We start from the raw sequence: 25,167 nt of genomic DNA, 5'->3' as shown, positions 1-25,167 counted from the left end.
ATATAAGAAATACTAACTTTATGTAACTTCTTTTCTTTTCCGTCTAGATGGTGTTTTACACGTGTGGACCAAATGAGGCCATGGTGGTATCAGGTATAGCTCCAAGGCTGATGTGTTTTTTGTTCATTTTCAAATTCAGATTTTTTTTTTCTTTTTTTAATGTTGTTGTAAATCATGTAAAGCCAAAAAATTGGATAGAGCATGAGAAGGTTAATACTGCTGTCAATGTTTTCCCCATCTGTGTCCCATTAGGGAGATTCCCTTTTACTTCCTGTGCTGTAGATTCAAGAGGAAGCAAGATCTTTTGAATGTAAGGGACATCTCCTAAAGAGTTTTCAAGAGAACCAGTACCCCCATAGGAAGAATTCTTATTTATTCCTGTTCTGATTGAAAATGTTGGCTTTTCCCTTGCTTTCGGGTCCAATGACACCTGTGATCAGGACAGTTGTAGAAAGTGAATCTCCTAATGGGCACACAAATGTGTATTTGTAAAAAAAAAAGTTTAAAACCATTTATCATTCTCCTTCCCCTTCACAATTATGTGCCACGTTTGTGTTGGTCTATCACATAATATCCCAATAAAATACATTTACGCTTTTGGTTTTAACATGACAAAATGTGGAAAATTTCAAGGGGTATAAATACTTTTTCAAGGCACTGTATTATGTGCAACTGCACTTTGCACTGAATATATGAAGTTCTTCTTGGAAGCAGATTTTGTGATTTGCTCACATGAGACATGTGTCATTTCCTGTGGTGTTATGGTGCCAATAAAAATGACCTAGTTTAACATGGATCTGAAAAACGTGCAGGAAATAACCTAAACCGCTTTAGGCAAAATATGTGGTGTTTTTTTTTTTCTTTTCAGTAAGCATGTTAAGTTATTACCCCTCCATGTTTAACTTAAAATCAAACTTTCCCATTTGACATACTTACTATACCACATTTCCATTACAATATTACATATAGAGATTTATAGGCTCTCCCTGTAGTAGCAAAGTGTATATCACCACTTCCTTGATCGACAGCAGCTGGGATAAACTCTAATCCACAAATAGACTACTAGACTGGCTTCAAGTATTGTGCAGTCACTGTGCAGCAGTCTTAGGCAGAAAGCAGAACCTCCATATGAAATCGACAAAAACAGTTGCCTAGTATGAGTGAAACCTGTACATAGAAGCTTTTAAACGTTGAATGAACGCCTAGTGATAAAATTGTTTACATTAGGCTAATCACATTTACGCAAATATCTAAAATATAATCCCTTATTTGTCCCTTTTTTCTTTTTCCTACTCTCCAGGCTTCTGTCGCAGCCCCCCAGTTATGATTGCGGGTGGCCGCGTGTTTGTCCTGCCCTGCATACAGCAGATTCAGAGGTGAGTTATTGTAGAATTTCTTATCTGCTCTTGATACATATATTAGGGTTCAGTTCACCAGAAACTTATATTTTAATTTTTGATAACATTTGATAGTTAAAACACCCAATTATTTATCATATCCCAAACTTTAAATACACTGTACGCATGTTTTTGAATCTTTAGGATCTCCCTAAATACTCTGACGCTGAATGTAAAGAGTGAGAAGGTCTATACTCGCCATGGAGTCCCTATATCTGTTACTGGCATTGCTCAGGTAAAACGAACCTGGAACACCTACATCACAACTGTCATGAGCGAAATATGTAGGCATCTAGCCAGTCACACTGAAGAACAATTATAAGCCCCTCCCACGTAACATTAGAAAACTGGTTATGTCTTAATTGTACAGTACAAGACACAGGCTGGATATTCAAAAACCCTGAGTTATAGGCTGCTACCTTTTTGGGTGATTGGACACTGGAAAGAATTTTGGACAAGGCCCACTGGGTGTACCCCATAGCTCTACGCCACTGCATGCGGCCTCGGTTTTTGCTAGTGTTCTTAGGTGATAGACCTCTTCTCACATATGGAGAAGTCTATGCTTAACTAGTTTTTTTTTTTTTTTATTTCATTTTAGATTCTTTATTTAACCCTTTGATACCTTTTTATTGTAACATTAGAATCAGTGCATCAAATTGTGGGAACTTCAGTAATACCTTGGGTACCGTACCTGGACCCAATGATGTGTGGATAGTCTGTAATGTTGCTTCAGGTACTGGATCCTACTTGGGTGCTTACCTTGGTGCTGAGTGTAACACATGAGGTTAGCTGCAGGGTGTTTATATAGGTTTAGGCTCATGGTGCATTCCTATGGTTTCCAGTACATTTATTTTTTAGCATGTCCTTGCACAAGGCAACTTCTGTCAGTAAACCGGTAATGTGTTTGAGCTCATTCACTTAATGAATGTTTAAACATTTGCAAATATTCCATCACTCAAAGCTTAGCACCCCAGACTTCATCTTTGAAGCCGAAATTCAGCCCTTCCTTTCAGTGCAAGATTTTTAACACAAAGTCCACCAAGTCTGCCACAAAGCCTTCTCCATGCTCAAGTGATGACTTCACTGTTCACACTATCCCTATGGGTCCCAGACATCCAAGACCTATGTGTTATCAATGATTTCATAAGGGTACAAAATAGAGTTTCAAATTCTACTTTCATCATTTTATTTTCTCAAACCAGCCAAAATCTGCCAAAGGTTGGTCAGATATGCAGACTGCCCTGAACCATCTCTTGTCCCAGGGAGTAGTCGTTCTTGTCCCTCTAGAGGACAGATTCAAAGGACTTTATTCAAGCCTGCTCATGGTACCAAAACCTGAGTGGGTATTCATGCTATTGCGAATCTAGATTCAGCAAGGACAGTAATTGCTTGTATGAGACCAGGGGAATATCTCACATCTGTAGACATTTCAGATGCCTACCTGCCCATTTGCATTTACCCAACTCAACTCTTCTGAAGAATCTGTTTCACAGACATACTTAGACTTTTGGAAAACCCCTGGCCTCTTCTAAACAGGCCAGACCTGCTCTCGTAAGGTTCCCTGCTTCGGAGTCATTGGCTTTAACAGCATGACTGCTGAAACCAAGGTCTTACATGAAAGAAGTATTTCTGACTCTGTTTTCCTAACTTACTCCAAGCCAGAAAAGACACATAATGAAAGATATACTAGCATACCTGGCAATTATATTTTGTCTGGCGTAAAGACAGGCTCTTCAACATGAGAGTTTACACTTTACCTTGTATTCTTTCCTTCCTGCAGTCAGGACTTGACCAGAATTTGGCTTTAAGTACTCCCTTTTTATATTAGAATTCCAGTCTAAATCTAACTAGCCTTAAAAAATCCCCTACTCCTACCTCCTAACACATGCGCTGACTAACCTGTGTAAGAAATGCAGACACTTTATTGTCAAAAGTATTCACTTTAGTGGCATCCCAGTCTTAGTCTGTATGGTTCAATACTGAGTTGGCCTATTCTTTGCAGCAATAAAAGCTTAGACTCTTCTGGGAAGGCTGTCCACAAGGTTTAGGAGTGTGTCTATGGGAATGTTTGACCATTCTTCCATTAGCTCATTTGTGAGGTCAGGCACTGATGGCGGACAAGAAGGCCGGGCTCGTAGTCTCCACTCTAATTCATTCCAAAGGTGTTCTATCAGGTTGAGGTCAGGACTCTGCAGGCCAGTCAAGTTCCTCCACCCCAAACTCACTCATCCATGCCTTTTATGGACCTTGCTTTGTGCACTGGTGCACAGTCATATTGGAACAGGTAGGGGCCATCCCCAAACTGTTACTACAAATTTGGGAGCATGAAATTGTCCAAAATGTCTGAGTATGCTGAGACCTTATGAGTTCCCTTCACTGGAACTAAGGGGCCAAGCCCAACCCGGGAAAAAAAACCCCCCACCAAACTTTACACTTGGCACATTGCAGTCAGGCAAGTACTGTTCTCCTGGCAACCGCCAAACACAGACACGTCTGTCAGTTGTAAGGCTTGAATGCAGCTGCTCGGCCATGGAAACCCATTCCATGAAGCTCTCTACACACTGTTGTGCTAATCTGAAGGCTACAAGAAGTTTGGAAGTCTTTAGCTATTGACTCTGCAGATAGTTGGCCACTTCTGCGCACTGTGCGCTTCAGCATGCGTTGACCCTGCTCTGTCCTTTTATATATCCTACCACTTCATGGCTGAGTTGCTGTTGTTTCCTATCACGGTACCACCGTTGAGTTCATTGAGCTCCTGAGAGCCACCTATTCTTTCACAAATGTTTGTAGAAGCAGTCTGAATGCCTAGGTGCTTGATTTTATACACTTGTGGCCATGGAGGTGATTGGAACACCTGATTCCAATGATTTGGAGGGCTGGCCCAATACTTTTGGCAATAATAGTGTATGTTTTTGCCGGCAAATGTCTTACCTGTATATTTAGCTGTTTGTTTAGAGTTTATATAAATTATACAAACCTCATAAGAATGTTATGTTTCACTTTAAACTGTTCACAATATGACAGCTGAAATCTGTTACACTATATCCTAATAGGTGAAGATCCAGGGACAGAACAAAGAGATGCTGGCAGCGGCTTGTCAGATGTTCCTGGGTAAAACCGAAAATGAGGTGGCTCAGATCTCTCTGGAAACCTTGGAGGGTCACCAGCGTGCCATCATGGCTCACATGACTGTGGAAGTAAGCTATGACTGGAGTATGAACAACTGTAGTAATGTTTTGGCCTACGTTTTTAATAATAGAAGTGTAGCTGACACACCATGGGGAAGGTTTGGCTGTAGATGCAGAAGCAGCAGTTTTATCTTCCATTCATTGTCATATAAAAAAATGCCATCCTGTCTTGACATGCTGAACTGATAAAGTGAAATAGAATTGGTTTCTGTTCAGGTATTTCACTTTTCTTTTTTTGATTTTCCTTCTTAAGGAGGAACTGTAGCATGCAACAGCAGCTCTTATACATTGTGGCAGGCTTCCCTGTGGGTTTGCCCTTCTCCAGCAGCAATAAATCCCTGATCCCCATCACTGTTCCATCTGTGTTGCTATCTTCTCCAACATTTCTTTTTCCTCCGGCATGTTTTCTGTTCTGTCAGTGAGTAGGTACAGCTGTTGTAACTAGATTTACAGTATCTGAGCCTCTGTGATTGCGGCACCTAGCAGCAGTTGTGGGGCTTTCAAGTGTCTACACAAGGTTTTTTTTTTACAGGTAATCATGCCTAAAATATGTTAGTGTATCTCAAGGCAAAACCCTGTTTTGAGTGGAGAAGACTTAGACCTTCTTTCTAATTTTCTTATCTAGCCTGTTTCCCATTGGGGAGATTCCCCCCCCCTCATTGGTATTTATGGCCACACGAGTAAAGGGCAATCCGAAATTTTAGAATTGGCCCCAGCAGAAAAGGTGAGGGAAAGTCTTCTAATGGGGACAACTGACTCAGAGGAGAATATTTATTATTATACTGGATTTATATAGCGCCAACAGTTTGCTCAGCGCTTTACAATATAACTGGAGACAATACAGCAACAATACAGTTCAATACAAGAGGGATAGGAGCTTCTTGGAGCTTACAATCTAGGAATATTTCTCACTTTGAGATTTTTAAAACTTTTTGAGGTAGCAAGTTCATGGAAAACTTCTCCAGTGGTGCACTGACAGCACTATACATGCAATTTAAAATGCACATATAATCTTATGTGAAGATTGTTTGAAATGGTTTGGCAACGGTATCTTTAATATAGCTTCAAAAGTAAATTTTAATCTTTCAAGCCATTCAACTTTTATTAAAACAATAACTAGTGGTCCTCTGTTGAACAGAGATTTGTCTCCTATTTGTGCTTCTGCGTTGTTGTTTTGCACTCCTGGTTGGGAATGTTGGCCACCATGCTGACAGATTGCACAGGTATGGTCCACCATTGTCACTACCAAGAAGCTGGTCTAGAGCAATGATGTGCATATAGGCAGGAAGTGGCTAAAAAAGGCTGGAGGAGGTTAGCGGTGCTGAGAGAGGGGAATAAAAGGTGTAAATTTACGCATAGAAATATGGCAGTAGTTTACTAAAACAGTACTTTTCACTTAGGGAAGGTTTAGATCCACTGTACATAAACCATTTTTTCATATTTTCCAAACACTTTCCCATTAGGAAATCTACAAGGATAGGCAGAAGTTCTCTGAGCAAGTCTTTAAAGTAGCCTCTTCAGATCTTGTAAACATGGGAATCAGCGTTGTGAGCTACACTTTGAAGGACATTCATGATGACCAGGTAAATTATAAAAGAGGAACCTAGGAGAAGCACTAGAGTTGACTTCAGCACCTCACAGTTTTTTTTCTTCACTGCTTTAGGATTACCTGCACTCTCTGGGAAAGGCTCGGACAGCTCAGGTACAGAAGGATGCCAGAATCGGTGAGGCTGTGGCCAAGCGAGATGCTGGAATTAAGGTGATCACTGATGTCGGCTATGTCTTGAAAAAATAGTCTTCGATTGCATAGCAGAGGACTTGATTGTCCTTATTATATACACTTAAACCTGAAATCTAGGCAGATATAAAAGGCACACGTTATTGCAGCTCTGTATTCATTACTGTATCATTACATTTATTTAAATGTCAATACCTAAGTTTGACTTGGTATCAGCAGTTGCAATCCCCTCTACAGCAGAGCTGTAGCAGAATGGCAGAGATTAGCTTGTCCATGTGCTGCTTTTCCTTTCACCATTAAGTCACAGGCTGGAAGAATGACAGGACCTTTTACTTATTACATAAGTGCTCAAAGAAAAATGTTGTCTCCCCTTTCAGACATGACTGTGCTGTATGACATAGTGGTGTAAATCTCAGGACTGGATTGACAGGCATACAAATCATTTGGCAGGAAAAGAACAGCTTATATGTATTTTATCAGTGTTTTTACCTGTAAGCCTGGAGTACAACTTTAAATAATCCCTTGTATGGGATGACGTGATTTTCTGTGTTACAGGAAGCAGCGGCCCTACAGGAGAAAGTTTCTGCCCAGTATATCAATGAAATTGAGATGGCTAAAGCTCAAAGGGATTTTGAGCTGAAGAAGGCCACGTATGATCTGGAAGTAAACAGCAGGAAAGCAGAGAGTGACCTAGCCTACCAGTTACAGGTATAAACATCAATGCCTGTTGTGCATCTGTTATGGGAAACAGCTGATATTTTGTTGTCTTGTCTGCAGGTGGCCAAGACAAAGCAGAAGATTGAGGAGCAGAAGGTTCAGGTCCAGGTGGTGGAGAGGGCTCAACAGATTCAACTACAAGACCAGGAGATCATGAGGAAGGAGAAGGAGCTGGAGGCCAAAGTCAAGAAACCAGCAGAAGCAGAACGTTACCGACTGGAGAAACTGGCTGAAGCAGAGAGGTTGTCCATATTCCTTTTACTGCATTCCATGTTCTCTGCTGCTTATCAATGTGTTTACCATCCCTTGTCTTTTTCTGTCTGCAGGATGAAGCTCATTACTGAAGCCGAGGCAGAAGCTGAGGCCATCAGGGTAAGCAGACTTGCACTGTAAGACCAAAAATTATGTGGGCACCTCTCCAATATATTGCGTTCAGGTGTTTCAAGTAAAGGGTACAGTTAATGCTACACATATAAAAATACATTTTAGACAACTGTGCCCTTCCACCTTCGTGTCAACAGTTTGGTTAACCACTTCCTTACCTGGCCAAATCTGGCATTTCTCTCCTACATGTAAAAATCTGTAGTTTTTTTTTTTTTGCTAGAAAATGACTTAATTACCCCGAAACATTTTTTATATATATATATAATATTACACGCACATGAACTTTAATGGCATCCCAGGCTTAGTCCATAGGGTTCAATATTGACTTGGCCCACCCTTTGCAGCTATAACAGCATCAACTCTTCTGGGAAGGTTGTCCACAAGGTTTAGGAGTGTGCCTATGGGAAGGTTTGGCCATTCTTCCAGAAGCACACCTGGCTTGTAGTCTCCGCTCTAATTCATCCCAAAGGTGTTCTATCGGGTTGAGGTCAGGACTCTGTGCAGGCCAGTCAAGTTCCTCCGCCCCAAACTCACGCTAGTGCGCAGTCATGTTGGAACAGGAGGGGCCATCCCTAAATTGTTCCCACAAAGTTGGGAGCATGAAATGGTCCAAAATGTCTTGGTATTCTGACTCGTTAAAAGGTCCCTTTACTGGCTCTAAGTGGCCAAACCCAACCCCACACCATAATCCTCCCTCCACCAAACTTTACACTTGGCACAATGCTGTCAGGCAATCACCTTCATGGCCACATGTGTATCAAGCACCTAGGCATGCAGACTGCTTCTACAAACATTTGTGAAAGAATGGGTCGCACTCAGGAGCTCAGTGAATTCAAGCGTGGTACCATGGTAGGTTGCCACTTGTGCAATAAGTCCATCTATGAAATTTCCTTCCTACTAAATATTCCACGGTCAACTATTAGTGGTATTATAACAAAGTGGAAGCAACTGGGAACAAGAGCAACTCAGCCATGAGTGTTGTCAGCCCCTGCTAAAGCGCACAGTGTGCAGAAGTCTCCAACTGTCTACAGAGTAAAGCACTAAAGATCTCCAAACGTCATGTGGTCTTGAGATTAGCACAACAGTAGTGTGTAGAGAGCTTCATGGAATGGGTTTCCAAGGCTGAGCAGCTGCATCCAAGCCTTACATCACCACGTGCAATGCAAAGCATTGGATGCAGTGGTGTACCACACACAGCCACTGGACTCTAGAGTAGTGGAGACGTGTTCTCTGGAGTGACCAATCATGCTTCTCTGTTTGGCAATCTGATGGACGTGTCTGGGTTTGGCAGTTTCATGCTCCCAACTTTGTGGGAACAGTTTGGGGATGGCCCCTTTCTTTTCCTGTTCCAACATGACTGCACCCCAGTGCACAAAGCAAGGTCCATAAAGACATGGATGTGTGAGTTTGGGGTGGAGGAACTTGACTGGCCTGCACAGAGTCCTGACCTCAACCCGATAGAACACCTTTTGGGATGAATTAGAGCAGAGATTGCAAGCCAAGCCTTCTCGTCCGACATCAGTGCCTGACCTCCCAAATGTGCTTCTGGAAGAATGGTCAAACCTTCCCATAGACACACTCCTAAACCTTGTGGACAGCCTTCCCAGAAGAGTTGAAGCTGTTACAGCTGCAAAGGGTGGGCCAACTCAATATTGAACCCTACGTACTAAGACGGGGATGCCAGTCGATTAGACCCCGATTCTCTCCTTTTTGGCCTCCAGTGCAGCTAATCAGACATTGATCAGTCTGACTGCTTTTCTCGCCACTAATGGCCAGGTAAAGAAACAGCCAAAACCGGAAGTGATGAAATTCAATGGCCCCTGGCTCCTCCATTGGATTTGAAAGGCAGTGGGAGTGGGGGAACCCCCTTCCACGCCCGCAAAAATTATGGAATGGCTGTTTAGCCACTCTAATCACTTCTGCTGTAGAGGGAATCGCCTGCTGAAAATTTTGATACTAAAATGCCTGCAAGTCCAGGCTTCATCCCACTATAACCACTTCAACCCGAGGATATCATATGACTTCCTAAGGGACAGGAAGTGGTTAAGGCTCTTTTCTGTTCCTCTGTGCACAAAGCCAGCTTCATAAAGACATGAATAAATTCTCTATCTAGAGGCGTGCCAAGGAAACACAATGTAAACCAATAAAAAAAACACAAATTACAAAAATACAGCAGATATTTGGCTGACAATATATCAACTTAAAACGTATAAAAAACAACCTAGACAGCGCTATATAATATTGTAAATCTAAATGCATGATGTCAGGTGCATTTTCTAATCAATCTATTTTTCACACTATATTAGGAAAACTCTAATAAATGTGTTGCTGTCTACCCTATCACACCATATTTAGCATTAAAGGTTATGAACCTAGAATGTCAGGTGCATTGGCATTAAGTGCAAAAAATAGCATGAACCTACCATGCCAGGTGCATTGGCATTTGTGCAAAAAGTATAAAGTGCCTTTACATATAGTGCATATATAACATACTCCTAAAGTGACAATGCAAAAATATGTACCTCAAAAATTTAAGTGAAAGTGCATATGTAACTTTGTTACTCTTAACAATGTAATTATTTTATGATGATGTTATATATGCACCAATGTAACAGTCCCAAAATATCTTAAAATAGATTAAATCAATGTGCAATGTCCGAAATTCCTAAATCTTCTTTCTTTTAGTGCACCACCACCGTGTATCATAACGTTCTCAAAAATTAAATTAAATTTTCTTCATCTACTGCCCTCCAATCCCTCTTGTATTGAACTGTATTGTTGCTGTATTGTCTCCCGTTATATTATAAAGCGCTGAGCAAACTGTTGGCGCTATATAAATTCTGTGTAATAATAATATAATCTACTGTGAATTCTCTCTGTTGCACCTTAAATCATCACTAATATGTTTATCTGTCACCAATTCTACCAACCTCAACTCACCAAAAGATGTTGCTGGTAAGATCATAAATCAGCCCACCAAGCGTTGCTGGTGCACTCAAAGAAAGAGGATTTAAGAATTTTGGACTTTGTACATTCAATCTATTTAAGATATTTTGGGAATGTTACATTATAATTATTTTATGATGTTATATACACACTATTGTTAAGAGCAGTGGTCTCCAAACTGCAGCCCGTGGGCCAAATGCAGCTTTTTGCATGCCTCTATCCACCCTCGGAGTACTATTCCTCCCACTGACACCAACAAGGAGGCACCATTTCTTCCACTGCCACCAACTATGGGGCATATTTCCTTCCACTGACTTCAATGATATAAACAATTGGGTACTATTCCTCCAACTAATACCAGGGACGGGGTGCCGTTCCTCCCCCTGACACCAGGGATGGGGCGCCGTTCCTCCTTCCTCAAACTACAAGCACTATGTAATTTTTTTCTTTTTTTATTCCTACTGACGCTGGGACATTTTCTACTCCCACTGTGCACTCTGGCCCTTCTAAAGTCTGAAGGACAGTAAACTGGCCTTTTTTGTTTAGAAAGTTTGGAGACCACTGGTTAAAAGTGACGGAGTTATATTTGCACTTTATTTTTGAGGTACATCATTTTGCATGGTCACTTTATGAGTATGTTATATATGCATTATATGTAAAGGCACTTTGTTTATGATATTTTCTGCACATGAATGCCAACGCACCTGACATTCTGGGTTCATAACCATTTAATGCTACATATGGTGTGATAGGGTAGATAGCAACACATTTATTAGTGTTTCCTCTGTGAAAAGTTGATTAGAAAATACTTATGCACCTGACATCACTCATTTAGATTTACAATATTACGTAGCGCAGTCTAGTTTTTCCATATTTTATTTTTGATAAAGACATGGTATGTCCAGTTTGATGTGGAGAAACTGGAGCTGGTTGCACAGAACCCACCCATTTAAAAATGTTTGGTGGTATTAGGAAAATTGTTTGTGAGACAGATCTCTTATCCAGCATCAGTGTGCCTGTTCTCACAAATACTCTGTTGGCTGAAGGAGCGTAAATTCCCACAGACTGACTGCAAAAACTTGTGGAAAGTCTTCAAGGAGTTGAGGCTGTTATAGCCTCAAAGAGGAGGAATGGGGTGGAGGGGGAGCTCAACTTCATAATAATGCCCATGGTTTCGCAATTGAAATGTGATGACCATCAAAAGTACACAGTATAAGCATGCTAGACAAGTGTCCACAAACTTTAGGATTCATAGTGTGGATTTTGTATAAACTTTTTTTATAGATTGCTAGAATGTGCAGTATCTGCTATACACAATCGATGCCCTATTCGGTTATGATATTGAAGGGCATAATAGACCCCTTCACTCTATACAGAAATAGCACATTACATAAGACAATAAAGTACTTTAAATATCTAATTCTATCATATTGGTTTTTGTTTTTTGTTTTTTTTTGCTTTGTAAAGTGTATTGCCTTGCATAAGTAAACATCGGTTTACACATCGGCTATTCAGATCAGTCACACAGCAGCTCTGAGGTTGCATGCAGGTAGAACTGCTTGACCTTCACCCTTTACAACAAACTGCTTTTCATTGCGCAGCAATATAGAAATCCAAGCAGGTTTAACTGGAATTAACCTGAGGGCCACTCAGAATTGCTGTTCACACTGCTTGTTGATCAAAAGGGAGAACTTTGTTGGTCTGTAATGGGAGGGTATTGGAGGTTTTCCAATTTCATAAAGAGACTGTCACTGTAAAAAAGAAAGTTTGCAGCAGAAATAAACTACAGGGACTTTGAGGTTCCCGCACATACCTGCATCAACTCTCAATCCCCTTTCTTACAACTGAATGAGTGTTTTTTTTTTTTTTTATTTATTTTGTTTTGTTTTTTTAAGAGGGCTGACCATTCTTTTTGGCTAAGGAGACACCCCATTGTAGTGATGGGCAGTTAGGATTGTGTGGATTACAGCAGGCAGTGAACAAGCTCTGATGCTACCTAGAAGTGTTAGGGCTGTGTCTATTCAGTACAGCCTTAACCCCTTCACGCCGGCCGCACGCAAGTGTGCAGCCTCCCGGCGTCTGGGCCTAGACGCCGAGCGGCTGCACATTTGCGTTCATGTAGCAAAAAACATATGTGCTGGGTGCTTGCGCCCTGCGCGCTCCCAGCACACGTGAGGTACTCATGCAAGGTCCCGGTCCGCTCTTTCGATCTGGACCTTTCCCGATCATGTGACCGGCCGTGACGTCACGGCGGCCACATGACACTAAGCCACGCCCCGTCCCGCCCACCTCTCTGTGCAGGAACTCCTCTTCACGCCGGGACGATCCGGCGTGAAGGGGTTAAATAAAAGAATGAACATACATACTTTCAGTCCACTTTGCTAGTGGAGGGTGTTTTTGGTTTCTCTATGCTCACCCGACCTTATATGGTTTCATTGGTCGAGGCTAAAAAAAAAAACAGTATATATTATATATATTTATATTATATTTAATGTAACACATTGCTCATTTTTCATATAATTTCAGCCAGCAGGTGGTGCTTTAGGCTTCTGGGTTTTTTTTAATTACATGTTTTACTTTGTGTTTTTAACACCTGTTTCAGCTTTGCATGTTTTCTTTTTGCACGCGTACACACCCATCCAGTGTTTCACTCATACAAGCTGAAACCAAATGCACTGAGTTTTTGCTGTGCCCTCACTTTATAAAAGGGGGAATGTCACCGGCACACCAATGATCACCAATATGGGTCCAAAAGTTTTAATGAACGATCACATAGTTACAGCAAGGCAATGTCTCAGAGTCTCGCAGGACCCTTTCATCAGGCATGTCACATGCCTGATGAAGTGGCTTGCAGGACTCCGAAACATTGCCTTGCTGTAACTATGTGATTGTTCATTAAAACTTTTGGACCCATATTGGTGATCATCGCTGTGCTGGTGACATTCTCCCTTGCTGATTCTGGTCGGTTCCAGCCGACAGTCGCTGCAGCACCAATGTATACACAACGCCATTTTTATAGGCAGGAGCGTGTGCGTTTGGATTGTACACTTGCTCACTTTATATAACTTGCAGTGCTCTGTGAAGCCTTGGTTTCTTGGCCTGTTTAGAATAGGGAGGGTAACAAAGACACCACTTTGTTTTACAGGTCTCGTCATCAGCATGGATGTTAGTAATTCTTGCTAATGCACTTTGGCATTACTGCTTTAAAAACCCAATAAACGGGCACTATGCCGTGCACCTTTTTCAGAATTTGGATGTCTATCCAACTGTACTTTCTGATTTTTCCAGGTAAAGGGAGAGGCTCAGGCTTATGCCATTGAAGTCCGTGCTCGTGCTGATGCTGAGCAGATGGAGAAGAAAGCAGAAGCCTTCCAGCAATATCAGGAAGCTGCCGTAGTGGACATGTTGCTGGAGAAGCTGCCTGAGGTATAATGCCTTGCTGGTTACTGGAGTGTATACATCAGTTTCTGTTCTCTAATGATCATTTTACACATCCCTACTCAGCGTTCACTTCTAATGGCATAGTTGCCAAAATCCAGAACTGACAGAAGATCAATTAAAGCAGCCTTTTGAATACTCCAAGTGTATGAATGTCCCAGCAATATGTTAGTTTAAGCTGATCACAGACCTTAGCCATCTGTAATAGCCGTAATGTCTGCAGGCAATTGCAGATGCCACTAGCAAAAAAATCTTTGAGGGGTAAATAGTGATTTGGAAAGATTAGGTGTGTGGTGATAGATGGATAGAGGTAGGTATGTATGTATACACACACACTATCTCACAGAAGTGAGTACACCCCTCAAATTTTTGTAAATATTATATTCTATTCATGTGACAACACTGACTAAATGACACTTTTCTACAATGCAAAGTAGCGAGTGTACAGCTTCTATATCAGTGTAAATTTGCTGTCCCCTCAAAATAACTCAACACACAGTCATTAATGTCTAAACCGCTGGCAACAAAAGTGAGTACACCCCTAAATGAAAATGTCCAAATTGGGACCAAAGTGTCAATATTTTGTGTGGCCACTTTTCTTTTCCAGCACTGCCTTAACTCTCTTGGGCATGGAGTTCACCAGAGCTTCACAGGTTGCCACTGGAGTCCCCTTCCACTCCTCCATGATGACATCACAGAGCTGGTGGATGTTGGAGACCTTGCGCTCCTCCAAGTTCCAATTTGAGGATGCCCCACAGATGTTCAATAGGGTTTAGGTCTGGAGACATGCTTGGCTAATCCATCACCTTTACCATCAGCTTCTTTAGCAAGGCAGTGGTAGTCTTGGAGGTGTGTTTGGAGTTGTTATGTTGGAATACTGCCCTGAGGCCCGTCTCCGAAGGGAGGGGATCATGCTGTGTTTCAGTATGTCGCAGTACATCAATGCATTCATGGTTCCCTCAATGAACTGTAGCTCCCCAGTGCAGCACTCATGCAGCCCCAGACCATGACACTCCCACCAACATGCTTGACTGTAGGCAAGACACACTTTTCTTTGTACTTCTCACCTGGTTGCCGCCAGACACGCTTGACACCATCTGAACCAAATAAGTTTATCTTGGTCTCATCAGACCACAGGACATGGTTCCAGTAATCCATGTCCTTAGTCTGCTTGTCTTCAGCAAACTGTTTGCGAGCTTTCTTGTGCATCATCTTTAGAAGAGGTTTCCTTCTGGGACGACAGCCATGCAGACCAATTTGATGCAGTGTGCGGCGTATGGTCTAAGCACTGACAGGCTCATCCCCCCCCCCTTTAACCTCTACAGCAACGCTGGCAGCACTCATACGTCTATTTCCCAAAGACAACCTTTGGATATGACGCTAAGCACATGCACTCAACTTCTTTGGTCGACCATGGCAAGGCCTGTTCTGAGTGGAACCTGTCCTGTTAAACCGCTGTATGGTCTTGGCCACCGTGCTGAAGCTCAGTTTCAGGGTCTTGACAATCTTCTTACAGCCTAGGCCATCTTTATGTAGAGCAATAATTCTTTTATTCAGATTCTCAGAGTTATTTGCCATGAGGTGCCATGTTGAACTTCCAGTGACCAGTATGAGACTGAGAGCGATAACACCAGATTTAACACACCTTCTCCCCTTTCACACCTGAGACCTTGTAACACGGAGTCACATGACACCGGGGAGGGAAAATGGCTAATTGGGCCCAATTTGGACATTTTCACATAGGGGTGTACTCACTTTTGTTGCCAGCAGTTTAGACATTAATGGCTGTGTGTTATTTTGAGGGGACAGCAAATTTACACTGTTATACAAGCTGTACACTCACTACTTTACATTGTAGCAAAGTGTCATTTCTTAAGTGTTGTCACATGAAAAGATCTAATAAAATATTTACAAAAATGAGAGAGAGCGCTTTGCCCATGTAGTGCAAATCAATAGGTAACCGCTCCCCTTTAGCTTCATATACTCCCCTTTCCTTCTTTACTTTGCTGCCCTGTTTGCTAGCAGAATCAAGGAGGAGAAGCTCTGTGTGAGCTGAAGTTAACCCTTGCTAGAGCTTACACAGGGCTAGGGACTCTCTCCTGGAAGTACCAGGTAGGCTGTAATGAGTTACAGGGGAGTGAAAGGAAGGTCAATATTTGCAACTTGGCAGTTAAGTGAATACTATTACAGTTCAGTAAAATGGTGCTCAGAAAAACAATCTGCTTTGTTATTGCTAGTAACGAACTGAATCGTATATATTTTTTTATAATTTTTTTTTGTTTTTTTTATCATGCCCATTGTTCCACTTTTTAAGATGAGTGTTTTGCTTTGACTGTAGTCATTTAATACCAAACCCACCTTTTTTGTTACATTGGTATTACAAGGCAGGACAACATATCAATTGGCATTGCTGTGTATTTGACACTGGTATTTATCTTTCAGGTTGTCGAGGAGATCAGCAAACCTTTAACCAAAGTGAAAAAGATTAAAATGGTGTCCAGCGGTGGAAGTGAGGTTGGAGCTGCCAAGATTACAGGAGAAGTATTGGATATACTAAACCGCTTGCCAGAAACAGTGGAGAAACTGACCGGCATTAACATCAATCAGGTCAGTAGTTCCCATAAGCCAATTGCTCTGAAGACGAGAACAGTTAATCTCTGAAGTTGTATCAGGAGCTCTGGTACTATCATTGGATGGCTGTTTGACTCAGCCTGCACAGCTATAGCTATATGGCTTGAATAACAAGATAAATCTTTTTGTAGGATGTTTAAAGCAAGCCTGTGCTTAGAGTAATGTGGAGACTGTCATTACTGACTTTTTATGCTAAAAATACAAATTTGTTGACTGTTATACTAAACATCCTCCCTCTACTCGCTGACCCAGAAGAACTTATGCAGATCTGGAATCCAATTGCTACATAGTCGTATTGATTCCCTGGCATAGAACATAAGTATAGCAATTGCAGCCACCACTGTTATATCATAACAGATTCCCTTTAAGATTTCCAAGAAAGTTATAATTTTTGTGTGGAGGTTTGAGCTTGTGGGCTGCCGTTCTTTTTCTTGCTTTGTTACTTGGTGATCCATAATGGACATGCAGCCACTGACCAGCCTTAACTGATATGCAAGTAATTATTCTGCATATGTGCCTCACAAAGCAGGGGAGAAAGGAAGAGTAATGCAGGCCATAGACGGGGAGAAAAACGGCCGATTTTTCTTTTAAAAAACGAAAAATTGGTCGTTCAAGCGGCCGACGTTACCAGCAATGGTAAAAAAAAATCGGCCGATTTTCATCCTGTCTACAGCCGGCAAAAAGTGTCCCTGCAGAGAGCTCTGCTATTTCTTTGACAGTTCTTTGACATTTATAGCGGTTGCAACAATGTATCTATTTGTATCCATTTAGGATACAGATGTTTTTATTCAGAAACAAATAGATACAATGTTGCAACCGCTGTAAATGTCAAAGAACTGTCAAAGAAATAGCGGAGCTCTCTGCAGGGACACTTTTTGCCGTACTGGAATTCTTCTTCTTCTCCCCCTCCCTCCTCCCTTCTCCTTCTCCTCCTCCTTCTCCTTCATCCTCCTCCTTCTCCTTCATCCTCCTCCTTCTCCTTCATCCTCCTCCTCCTTCATCCTCCTCCTCCTTCATCCTCCTCCTCCTCCTCTTCCCCCTTCCCCCTTCCCCCTTCTTCCTCTTCCTCTTCCTCCTCTTCTCATGCGCAGATTTTTTTTTATCGGTAAAAAATCAGCCGATTTGCCCATCATTGCCGCCAAAATCGGACGATTTTTTTTTCCAACTTTACCGATAAAAAAAATCTGCCAAAATACCGAAAAACGGCCGAACAAATAGCCCACTAACGATCCGAAAATTGGCCGATTTTATTTTCGGCCGAAAAATCGGCCGATTTTCGACCCATCTATGGCCTGCATAAGACATGTCCAGAGCTTACTTACTATGCAATATGGAAAACCTTGGCACACATAGGTGTGAATGTGACTGGGACCTTGCATTATTGTATTCCTTTAAGAGTCTAAACTGTTTTACAAGCTGTTTATTTGGAAACATTTTTTCTTTTCCAGAATATGCAGAAGAAACCTGGACGCATGTCCTAACGCTTGAAATTCAATCAATCCCACTATATCCTCATCCCACGTATGTCTTACACCATTGTTGTTCTCCTTATGGTGCCTACAACAGCTGTCTCCTTGTCTTTCACATCAGTCTCCTTGTATTATGGCTGTGTACAGAAGCACTTCTCCACAGCTGACTTGTGCTTGCTTGACAGGCTCCTTCTGGAGCAGATTGAGGCCTTCTTCTTGTCATTTCAAAGACTAGAAATTGTTTTTATAGTTATTGTGTTATGGGCATTCAGCATTTTTCTTTGTCTCAGCTGCCAGTAATAAGATTGTGTTTTTATCCTAAGAATGGGTCTGATTTTATAAACATGTCTGTGAGGACAACTGTATGTTTTGCCCATACCATCCACTCGCATCCTCCCTTTTACCTTTCTAGAATTTTAAGGGGATCTTTGAGCAAGACATAGAGTTCTCCTTTTCAGGCATTTTCACATTAGAGCCGATTCGGTAAAAGTAACCCAACACAGCGGCTGGAGGGAATTGTAAATACAGTTGCAAGAAAAAAGTATGTGAACCCCTTGGGATTACGTGGAGTTTTGCATGAATTGGGCATAAAATGTGCTCTGAACGTCATCTAAGTCACAATGGAAGAACACAGTCTGCTGAACATAATACTACACAAACATTAGATGTTGCCATGGTTTAATTGCACATAACATGTAAACATTCACAGTGCAGGGAGGAAAAAGTATGTGAACCTTTGGACTTAATAACTGGTTGACCCTCCTTTGGCAGCCCTGCAACCATGTGCAAAGCAAAAGGTTGCTGCCCAGGCTAACAGAGTTAAAACAGGCAGTGAGGGGGTGACACATATCAGCTGCCTTGCAAACACAGCATTAGATCGCTTTTCAGAGGGATGCTACTTGTTTAAACAAGCCCTAACTCTGCTGGAAGGTAAATACTTACTAATGTTAGTTTTGAACTTTTCTCCTGCTAGCTTGAGGTCATGTTCCCTGAATATATAAAATTCAGGATTTGCTCCCACCCTACCCAACCTCATATGCAGACAAATGAAGATTCCCGTTCTATGACTTGCCCAGTGCTGGGCAATTATTATATCCTTTCTGGTGTCTGGTAAATAAAACCATGAGGAGAGTTTATCAAAATTGGAGCAGCCAGAATCTAAAGTAGTGGTGTCTGGCAGCCAATCGGCTCCTTTCATTTTCAAAGCTTAATTGAATAAACTAAAGATAAACACTAATTGGTTGTCATACACAGTTGCTCCAGATTTAATAAATTCCCTCCAGTATGTACTGGACTTGGTCATAGTCTGCAGTCGTACAGTCTTTCCTAATGTGGTGACCTTAGAGAAGCTAGCAAGCTCGACTATTTAAAATGTCGCCAGAGGGGGCATAAAAACTGCTCCACCCTAGAAAGGCCAGGCAGTGCAATCTCCATTCATCTGCGTTTGAGGTCTGCATTACCGTGGGGATGTTTGATGAGGATGGTGTTCTGTGGGAAAAACACATAAATTAGAAGTGAACTTATCCTTCAAGGCTTGTTCACACAGGCACTTATCCCTGTGTAGCAGCCAGAGCTGTTTGTTTTATTATTCATTTTTTTTTTTTTTTTCTACTGCGGGTGAGCTGCACGTGGACAGCCCAAAGAAAGTGAATGGGTATGCATTGGGTTGAGCGCCTGAGTGAATGAGCCCTTAGGTTCCATTAATAGTACACATTATTGGTACACCTCTTTAACTTTAAGGTTGCCGGTAACTGATGGCTACTGTGTCTTGACTGTTTCAACTTGGAGACAGAAGCCAGCGAATGAAATATACACCAAAACATTTCTGCTTCTGTCCTGACCTATGGGCTACAAATGTGATGGGGGTGTTAGTCTGCACAGACTTAAGAACATCATAGGTGGTGTGGTATTGCTCAGGGATTAAACAAAAAACTGGCCTGGCTACTGGAGCTGCAAGAACGTCTTTGGCAGGGTGTAACATGTTACAGAAGTACCCCGCTCTTCCCCTCCCGGATTCTTCTTTTTGACAACTAGCAGGGTACATTCCCGTGCTAGCTGTCACAATCTGAAAAAAAAAACGTGGCCTTGCGGGGTTCTGCTCGCCCAGCCAAGTTATTCATTTACAGTATTTTGTAAATGGGAAAAACTAGAAGTTCCGACAGAATTTTGTGGTTGTCCGCTTGTAGTTCTCAAGGAACTACCAGGGTGCTGTTGAGTCCTCTAGGTAGTTCATTGAGCTTCCTGTCATTGTGTAACTGCCCGCCCGAATTGGAGGTACAGCTACTCCGTTTACAGGACCATGGCATTACACCCGTGATCTGCTGATCGTGGGTGCAATGCTTTACAGGTTCTAACAAAAATATAAGAAATACATTTTTTTTATCTGCAAACAAAGTGCATTTCTTAATATTTTTTGTAAAGGTGGATTTACCCTTTAAACCGCTTCTTGGAAATCAGTTGCACGTGCTCTGAATGAAGTCGATTTTCTCTTGTAGTTTTTATAAGATTGTCAATACAATATTGTTTTTATCTGTTTTCCGAAATTTAATTTTGTATTTTACTATTCGAAAATATTTTTTGTTTCATGAGTGGCTTATGTAAAATTACCATAGATATGTAAAAAAAAGTCACCAACTTTCTGTTTCCTGGCATATGCCAATAATGTATAACTTGAATGAATGGATATTTATTTCCCTATACAGAGTGGTTTGTTAGTGTGACCGTTTGCTAATAACAAGCAACCACAATGGTGAATTTGGCTTCAGATCGGAGAGATGCCTGTGCCACTTGTGCTAGATAAGCCATGTTTAATCATTTCAGCCAGCAGAGGGCACTCTTGGGGTACTGTCAAGCGTCTCCACCCTGAAATTCCTCTGTGCTAGCATTAGACCGCATATTTTACCAGACCTAGGTTTGATCCAGTGAAATTAGCATGTTTTCCGGCATATTTCAAGATAGGGCGTGATTGTATAGTATGGTGGTAAGCTGTCAAGGCACAGGACCCACTTTATCAGGCATGTAACAAAAAACTGTCAGTTGTAAGCTTGATTGGGCAGGCTAGTTTTTTTTCATCTGATCTTTTTTTCCCCTGCTTGTTAGAGACAATCACTTGCCTTTTTTCTTCTTTATACTTTTTTTTTTTTTTTTTTTTTTCTTTATACAAAATTAAACACATAGCATCGTCCATCCCTCCCTGTTATACAATATTTTAGTGTATGTATATATTAATTGTTTGTGGAACAAATATTGTTTGCTGCATGTACTTGCACCTGTTTTCTCTCCTACTTTTGGACAGGCAACAATAAAAACAAATTACCTAGTAGAGCGAGGAAGGTTTAGAACATCCGCCTGTATTTTATTGCTGTATGTGCCCACATGCTTGCTTCCTGTCCAGATCATGGGTATCCAAACAGGAAAAGAAGAGAGATAGCAAAAAAAAAACAAAAGAGGTAACAAAAAAAAAGTTTGTATAGAGTTGGTCTTTAACACAACTTTTTGTTGACACATGCCAAGTTTGAAACACAGTTGGGAATTCATAAAAGCGTCTGCGTTATTCTATAGAGTTCATGGAACATCGTGCCTCTGTACAACAAATGTCGGTGCCGATAGCAAATTTATGTACTTGTTGTTGGAAACGTGTACATACATTTGGGGCAAGTATCGCATTCGGAGGTGTACTGAAGCCAGAGTGTCCATACAGACCCTCTATCCTTTGTGCAGCTGAGCTCCCTCCCCACCACTGCAGCTATCACACACTCTTGTACAGGGGAAGATTCCATATCTTGAATTAAAAGATACTCAGCCCTGATAGTATCTGAGAATGTAGAACACTGTACAATGGTGCATTATTGATCTCGTCCTACATTATTGATGTGTCATTATTGAGCTGGGATGAGCCAGCACTGCGTAATTCAACATTTCAAGCAATTTCAATTCTGTTTAAGCACGCTTGACAAATCTGTACACAATTGCGTTCTGTTGTAGATGTTTAAATGACAAATTCTAATGTTAATTTCTACTGGGAGAGGCCATTTAGTGTAGGTGATTCAGGTAGTGGGATACACCAGCTGGTTTTACATCATCTAAAGGAGGCAGCTGGCATGGCTGCAAAGTGGTTAAACACTAAATTTGCAAGGCTGTAGGTATCAATTGACCCATTTGTTGCAGGCTGCATACTGTACTGATGTGCACACAGATGCTTGGAAGTTGGGATGACGACATATCCATTTCAGGACCCTGGTTGTTCTGGTATTTTAAAGGGTCAGTTCACCCAGAACAAATTATTTTATCTATGTTTAGTTACCAGTAGGTTGAATTACACTGCAGGTTCTTAAATCACTTGGGTTAAGGCACCATACACATGAATTAGTAGATCATAGAGAGGAGTGGTGGGGGGTCTAGGAGGAGTAGCATGACATGCCCATATTATTTTGAAGAGGGGGTTACAGTTTGAAAGGTCTTTCCCAGCTGATTGAATCAAGGAATCAGCCGTTGGTGGTTTGGTGAACTAGAGTACCCCTGGACCTAATCATTTTCCTAATCTGACTGTAACCATCACTGTTGGACAATGAAACATCTTCTGTTGGCTCATAAAGATCCTGTCGCCAAATTCCTAGTTCCACCACCTTTGACAGCAACTTCGGATGGGTTTCACGCTTCAAGATTAATTTTTTTTTCACTCATTTTACATCCAGCAAAAGCAGGGAGAATCCTTGAGGATGGACAGACTAAAGAAGCTATGGGGCAATTCAGCTCCCCAACTCAGCCCACAAATGACAAAGTTTTGGTACAACTGACTCCTAATAATTCTGCTCTTCTGTTGCACAGATTGTTGGCTTTCAGTATCAGAATTTCTGACACTGGCCTGCAATGGGTAGTGGTATCTGCAATCCTACATCATTCCACTGTGCCCTTCCCTGTAGGCTGCTCTTTCTTCTTCTGGAAGCCCCCAATGGATGCTGCATATGGGTTTTCCCCACTGAACAATCTTTGTATAATACAGCTGTTCTAACAGTGAGTCGTGTGACGGTCACTCCTTTTCTTGCCTGCCTTTGTTTCCTGTGTGACAGCCCCAACATGGCTGTTCTTGTACTGGTGTAGCAAGCATGTGCCAGTTACAGGATAGTCTGTGAATGTTTTCATGTTTATACATACTATATCATACTTAGTTTTACAATATATTGTTACTTATTCGTATGTTAACACTTGTAAACTGTGAATTGTGTGCCTGTAGATGATAAATGCCTTATACTAGAATTTGTCTTGGTGGATGAATAAATATACTATACACCTTTTTATGCTCTCCATTTTAATTACCAGCTTTTAATGTAAAATATTGAATATGAAATTCTTTGCCATCCTCTCTACTGAAGTTTAAAACTCCAGTGACTGTTCAAACGCACACATTATCATTGTTGAGCTGAGACGCGTCCACATCACAAAAATTCCCTAGTTGAGTCCACAAAATACAGCCAATGACATTGCAGCAATAGAGCCTTTACTGTGAAACATAATGGCTGTAGTGACAGGTTCACTTCACTTTAGGGGGCTCATTCACACAGGGTCTGCACAGCATGTGTTTGCGTCCAGCTCTGAGATTTCTTGTGCTTCCACTACCAGCAGCCTGTTTAAAAAAACATTGGTAATGGCATTGACTGTATGGCCTGCCTGTCTGTATCCAGAGCTGTGCCTCTGTCCTGTACGGATGTAAATGATCAGACATGCTGGAATGTCCATACAGCAGCTGCATCTGTCAGCCTGTTATTTAAGCATAGGCTGCTAATGGTGGCTGCATGAAACATTTGTCACTGCCAAGCTCATAAACCTGCAGTATGGACCTCTGTGGCCCTGTAAATGAGCCATAAAGAAATCCTGTGCTGACAGAAATAGGGGGGCTGCCATTGCTGACTTCTTGAAGTGCTTCCTGCCCAACTGTGATGCTAATCTAATAGCTTCAATCAATTATGAATCATTGATCCAGATTAAAGTATTACTAAAGCTAAAACATTTGCATCTTGTACAGAGTATGAAATGGTAAAAGCTCCTGTTCATTTTTTTAAAAATCTTTTTATACAAGAAATCCCACTACCGGTCATGTACATACAACGGATCGAGAGAGTAGGTATCTTTATTCAGATATATCCCCCTTTTATTACATGTCCGTGTCCCTGCTAGAAGATTTCCCTTCTATGTCCAGTTCTGGTGATGAAATTTTGCATATTCATTCACTTTTAGTCTTCGGTCAAACACCAAATCTGACTTTGAAATTGCGCAACTTCACTGGAAATTGTGTAATTTCAAAGTCTGATGTCAGTGCGACTTGGAAGACATCTTGGCGACTTCATGCACAGATGTCCTATGCAAGTCACACCTGAACTTGCAAAAAGTAGTGATTGAATTGCTTTCAGCTGATCTGACCACTTCCATTGTGGACAGTAGGGTGCGACTTGTCAAATGATTTGAAACTATCGAATTGCATGACAAGTCGCACAGGTGTGACTGGGGACTTGGTGAAGTTGTTCTTGTTGCATGACTGCAAGGCAACTAGCAATTTCAAAGGGAGGTTAGCAATGGTGATTCCCATATTTGCCCATCCCAGCTAAAGTGATCGATTCTCTTAATAAAACAGACCCCTTCCCTGCATGCCCTTATTCACTTGTGGCCGTGCTGAGCCTGATCCATGTGTAGGATTCATGCTGGAGCTTACACAGGAGTATTGACCTTCTTTCCTCTCTTATCAGTATTCAGGCCTGAACACTGAATCCTGGGAGAAAGCCACATGCTTCCCCACAAAGTCCTTTTAACTTTATTCTGCAAATACAAGATACCAGCTATATTTTCACTTATATTTATTTCAGGTACTTATATAGTGCCGTCAATTTGCGCAGCACTTTACATCTATATTTTACATTCACATCAGTCCCTAACCCTCAAGGGGTGTACTTATATAGCGCTTTTTTTACCCCAGGGATTTATAGCTGTATTTGTCAAGTTTGTCAGCTTACCAATTCTTAGATATGATGACTGCATTAGTTTTCTTTTTTTCTTCTATTTTTATATGGTGATCCAGCCGGTAAGTCTGTAGTTTTCCCGAGAACACGCTGTCCTACAGATGTAGCAGTTAGTGTTGAGAAAAACGATTTACCACTGATAGGGTTTTTTGGAATAAAGGTTTTACATAAAAGCTAATCATTCTAATGGGAACAAAACTGGAACTGTCTAAAAGTGTTAGCTGGAGTTTGGCTTCAATTTGTTAGTGT

General features: G+C 41.4%; 1 protein-coding gene across 1 annotated transcript in view; it reads left to right on the top strand.

Annotated features, from left to right (window-relative positions):
* The window catches only part of FLOT1 (flotillin 1), a 45,329-nt gene extending 22,126 nt beyond the window's left edge, over positions 1–23,203 (top strand). Inside the window, exons 2-13 of the mRNA XM_089656930.1 lie at positions 48–93; positions 1,301–1,376; positions 1,542–1,632; positions 4,451–4,594; positions 6,049–6,168; positions 6,249–6,344; positions 6,879–7,031; positions 7,101–7,282; positions 7,367–7,412; positions 13,659–13,796; positions 16,251–16,415; positions 17,888–23,203. Coding sequence (XP_089513056.1) covers positions 48–93; positions 1,301–1,376; positions 1,542–1,632; positions 4,451–4,594; positions 6,049–6,168; positions 6,249–6,344; positions 6,879–7,031; positions 7,101–7,282; positions 7,367–7,412; positions 13,659–13,796; positions 16,251–16,415; positions 17,888–17,920 — 1,290 coding nt within the window. The 3' untranslated portion in view covers positions 17,921–23,203. The remainder of the gene's footprint in view (positions 1–47; positions 94–1,300; positions 1,377–1,541; positions 1,633–4,450; positions 4,595–6,048; positions 6,169–6,248; positions 6,345–6,878; positions 7,032–7,100; positions 7,283–7,366; positions 7,413–13,658; positions 13,797–16,250; positions 16,416–17,887) is intronic.
* Positions 23,204–25,167: the final 1,964 nt, after the last annotated feature.

This window comes from Staurois parvus, unplaced genomic scaffold (genome assembly GCF_062004578.1).
Source record: "Staurois parvus isolate SC_StPar_1 unplaced genomic scaffold, SC_StPar_1.0 ptg000950l, whole genome shotgun sequence".
Taxonomy (NCBI): Eukaryota; Metazoa; Chordata; class Amphibia; order Anura; family Ranidae; genus Staurois; species Staurois parvus.
Note: the sequence above shows the minus strand (reverse complement) of the source record. Positions and strands in the feature narration are given on the sequence as shown.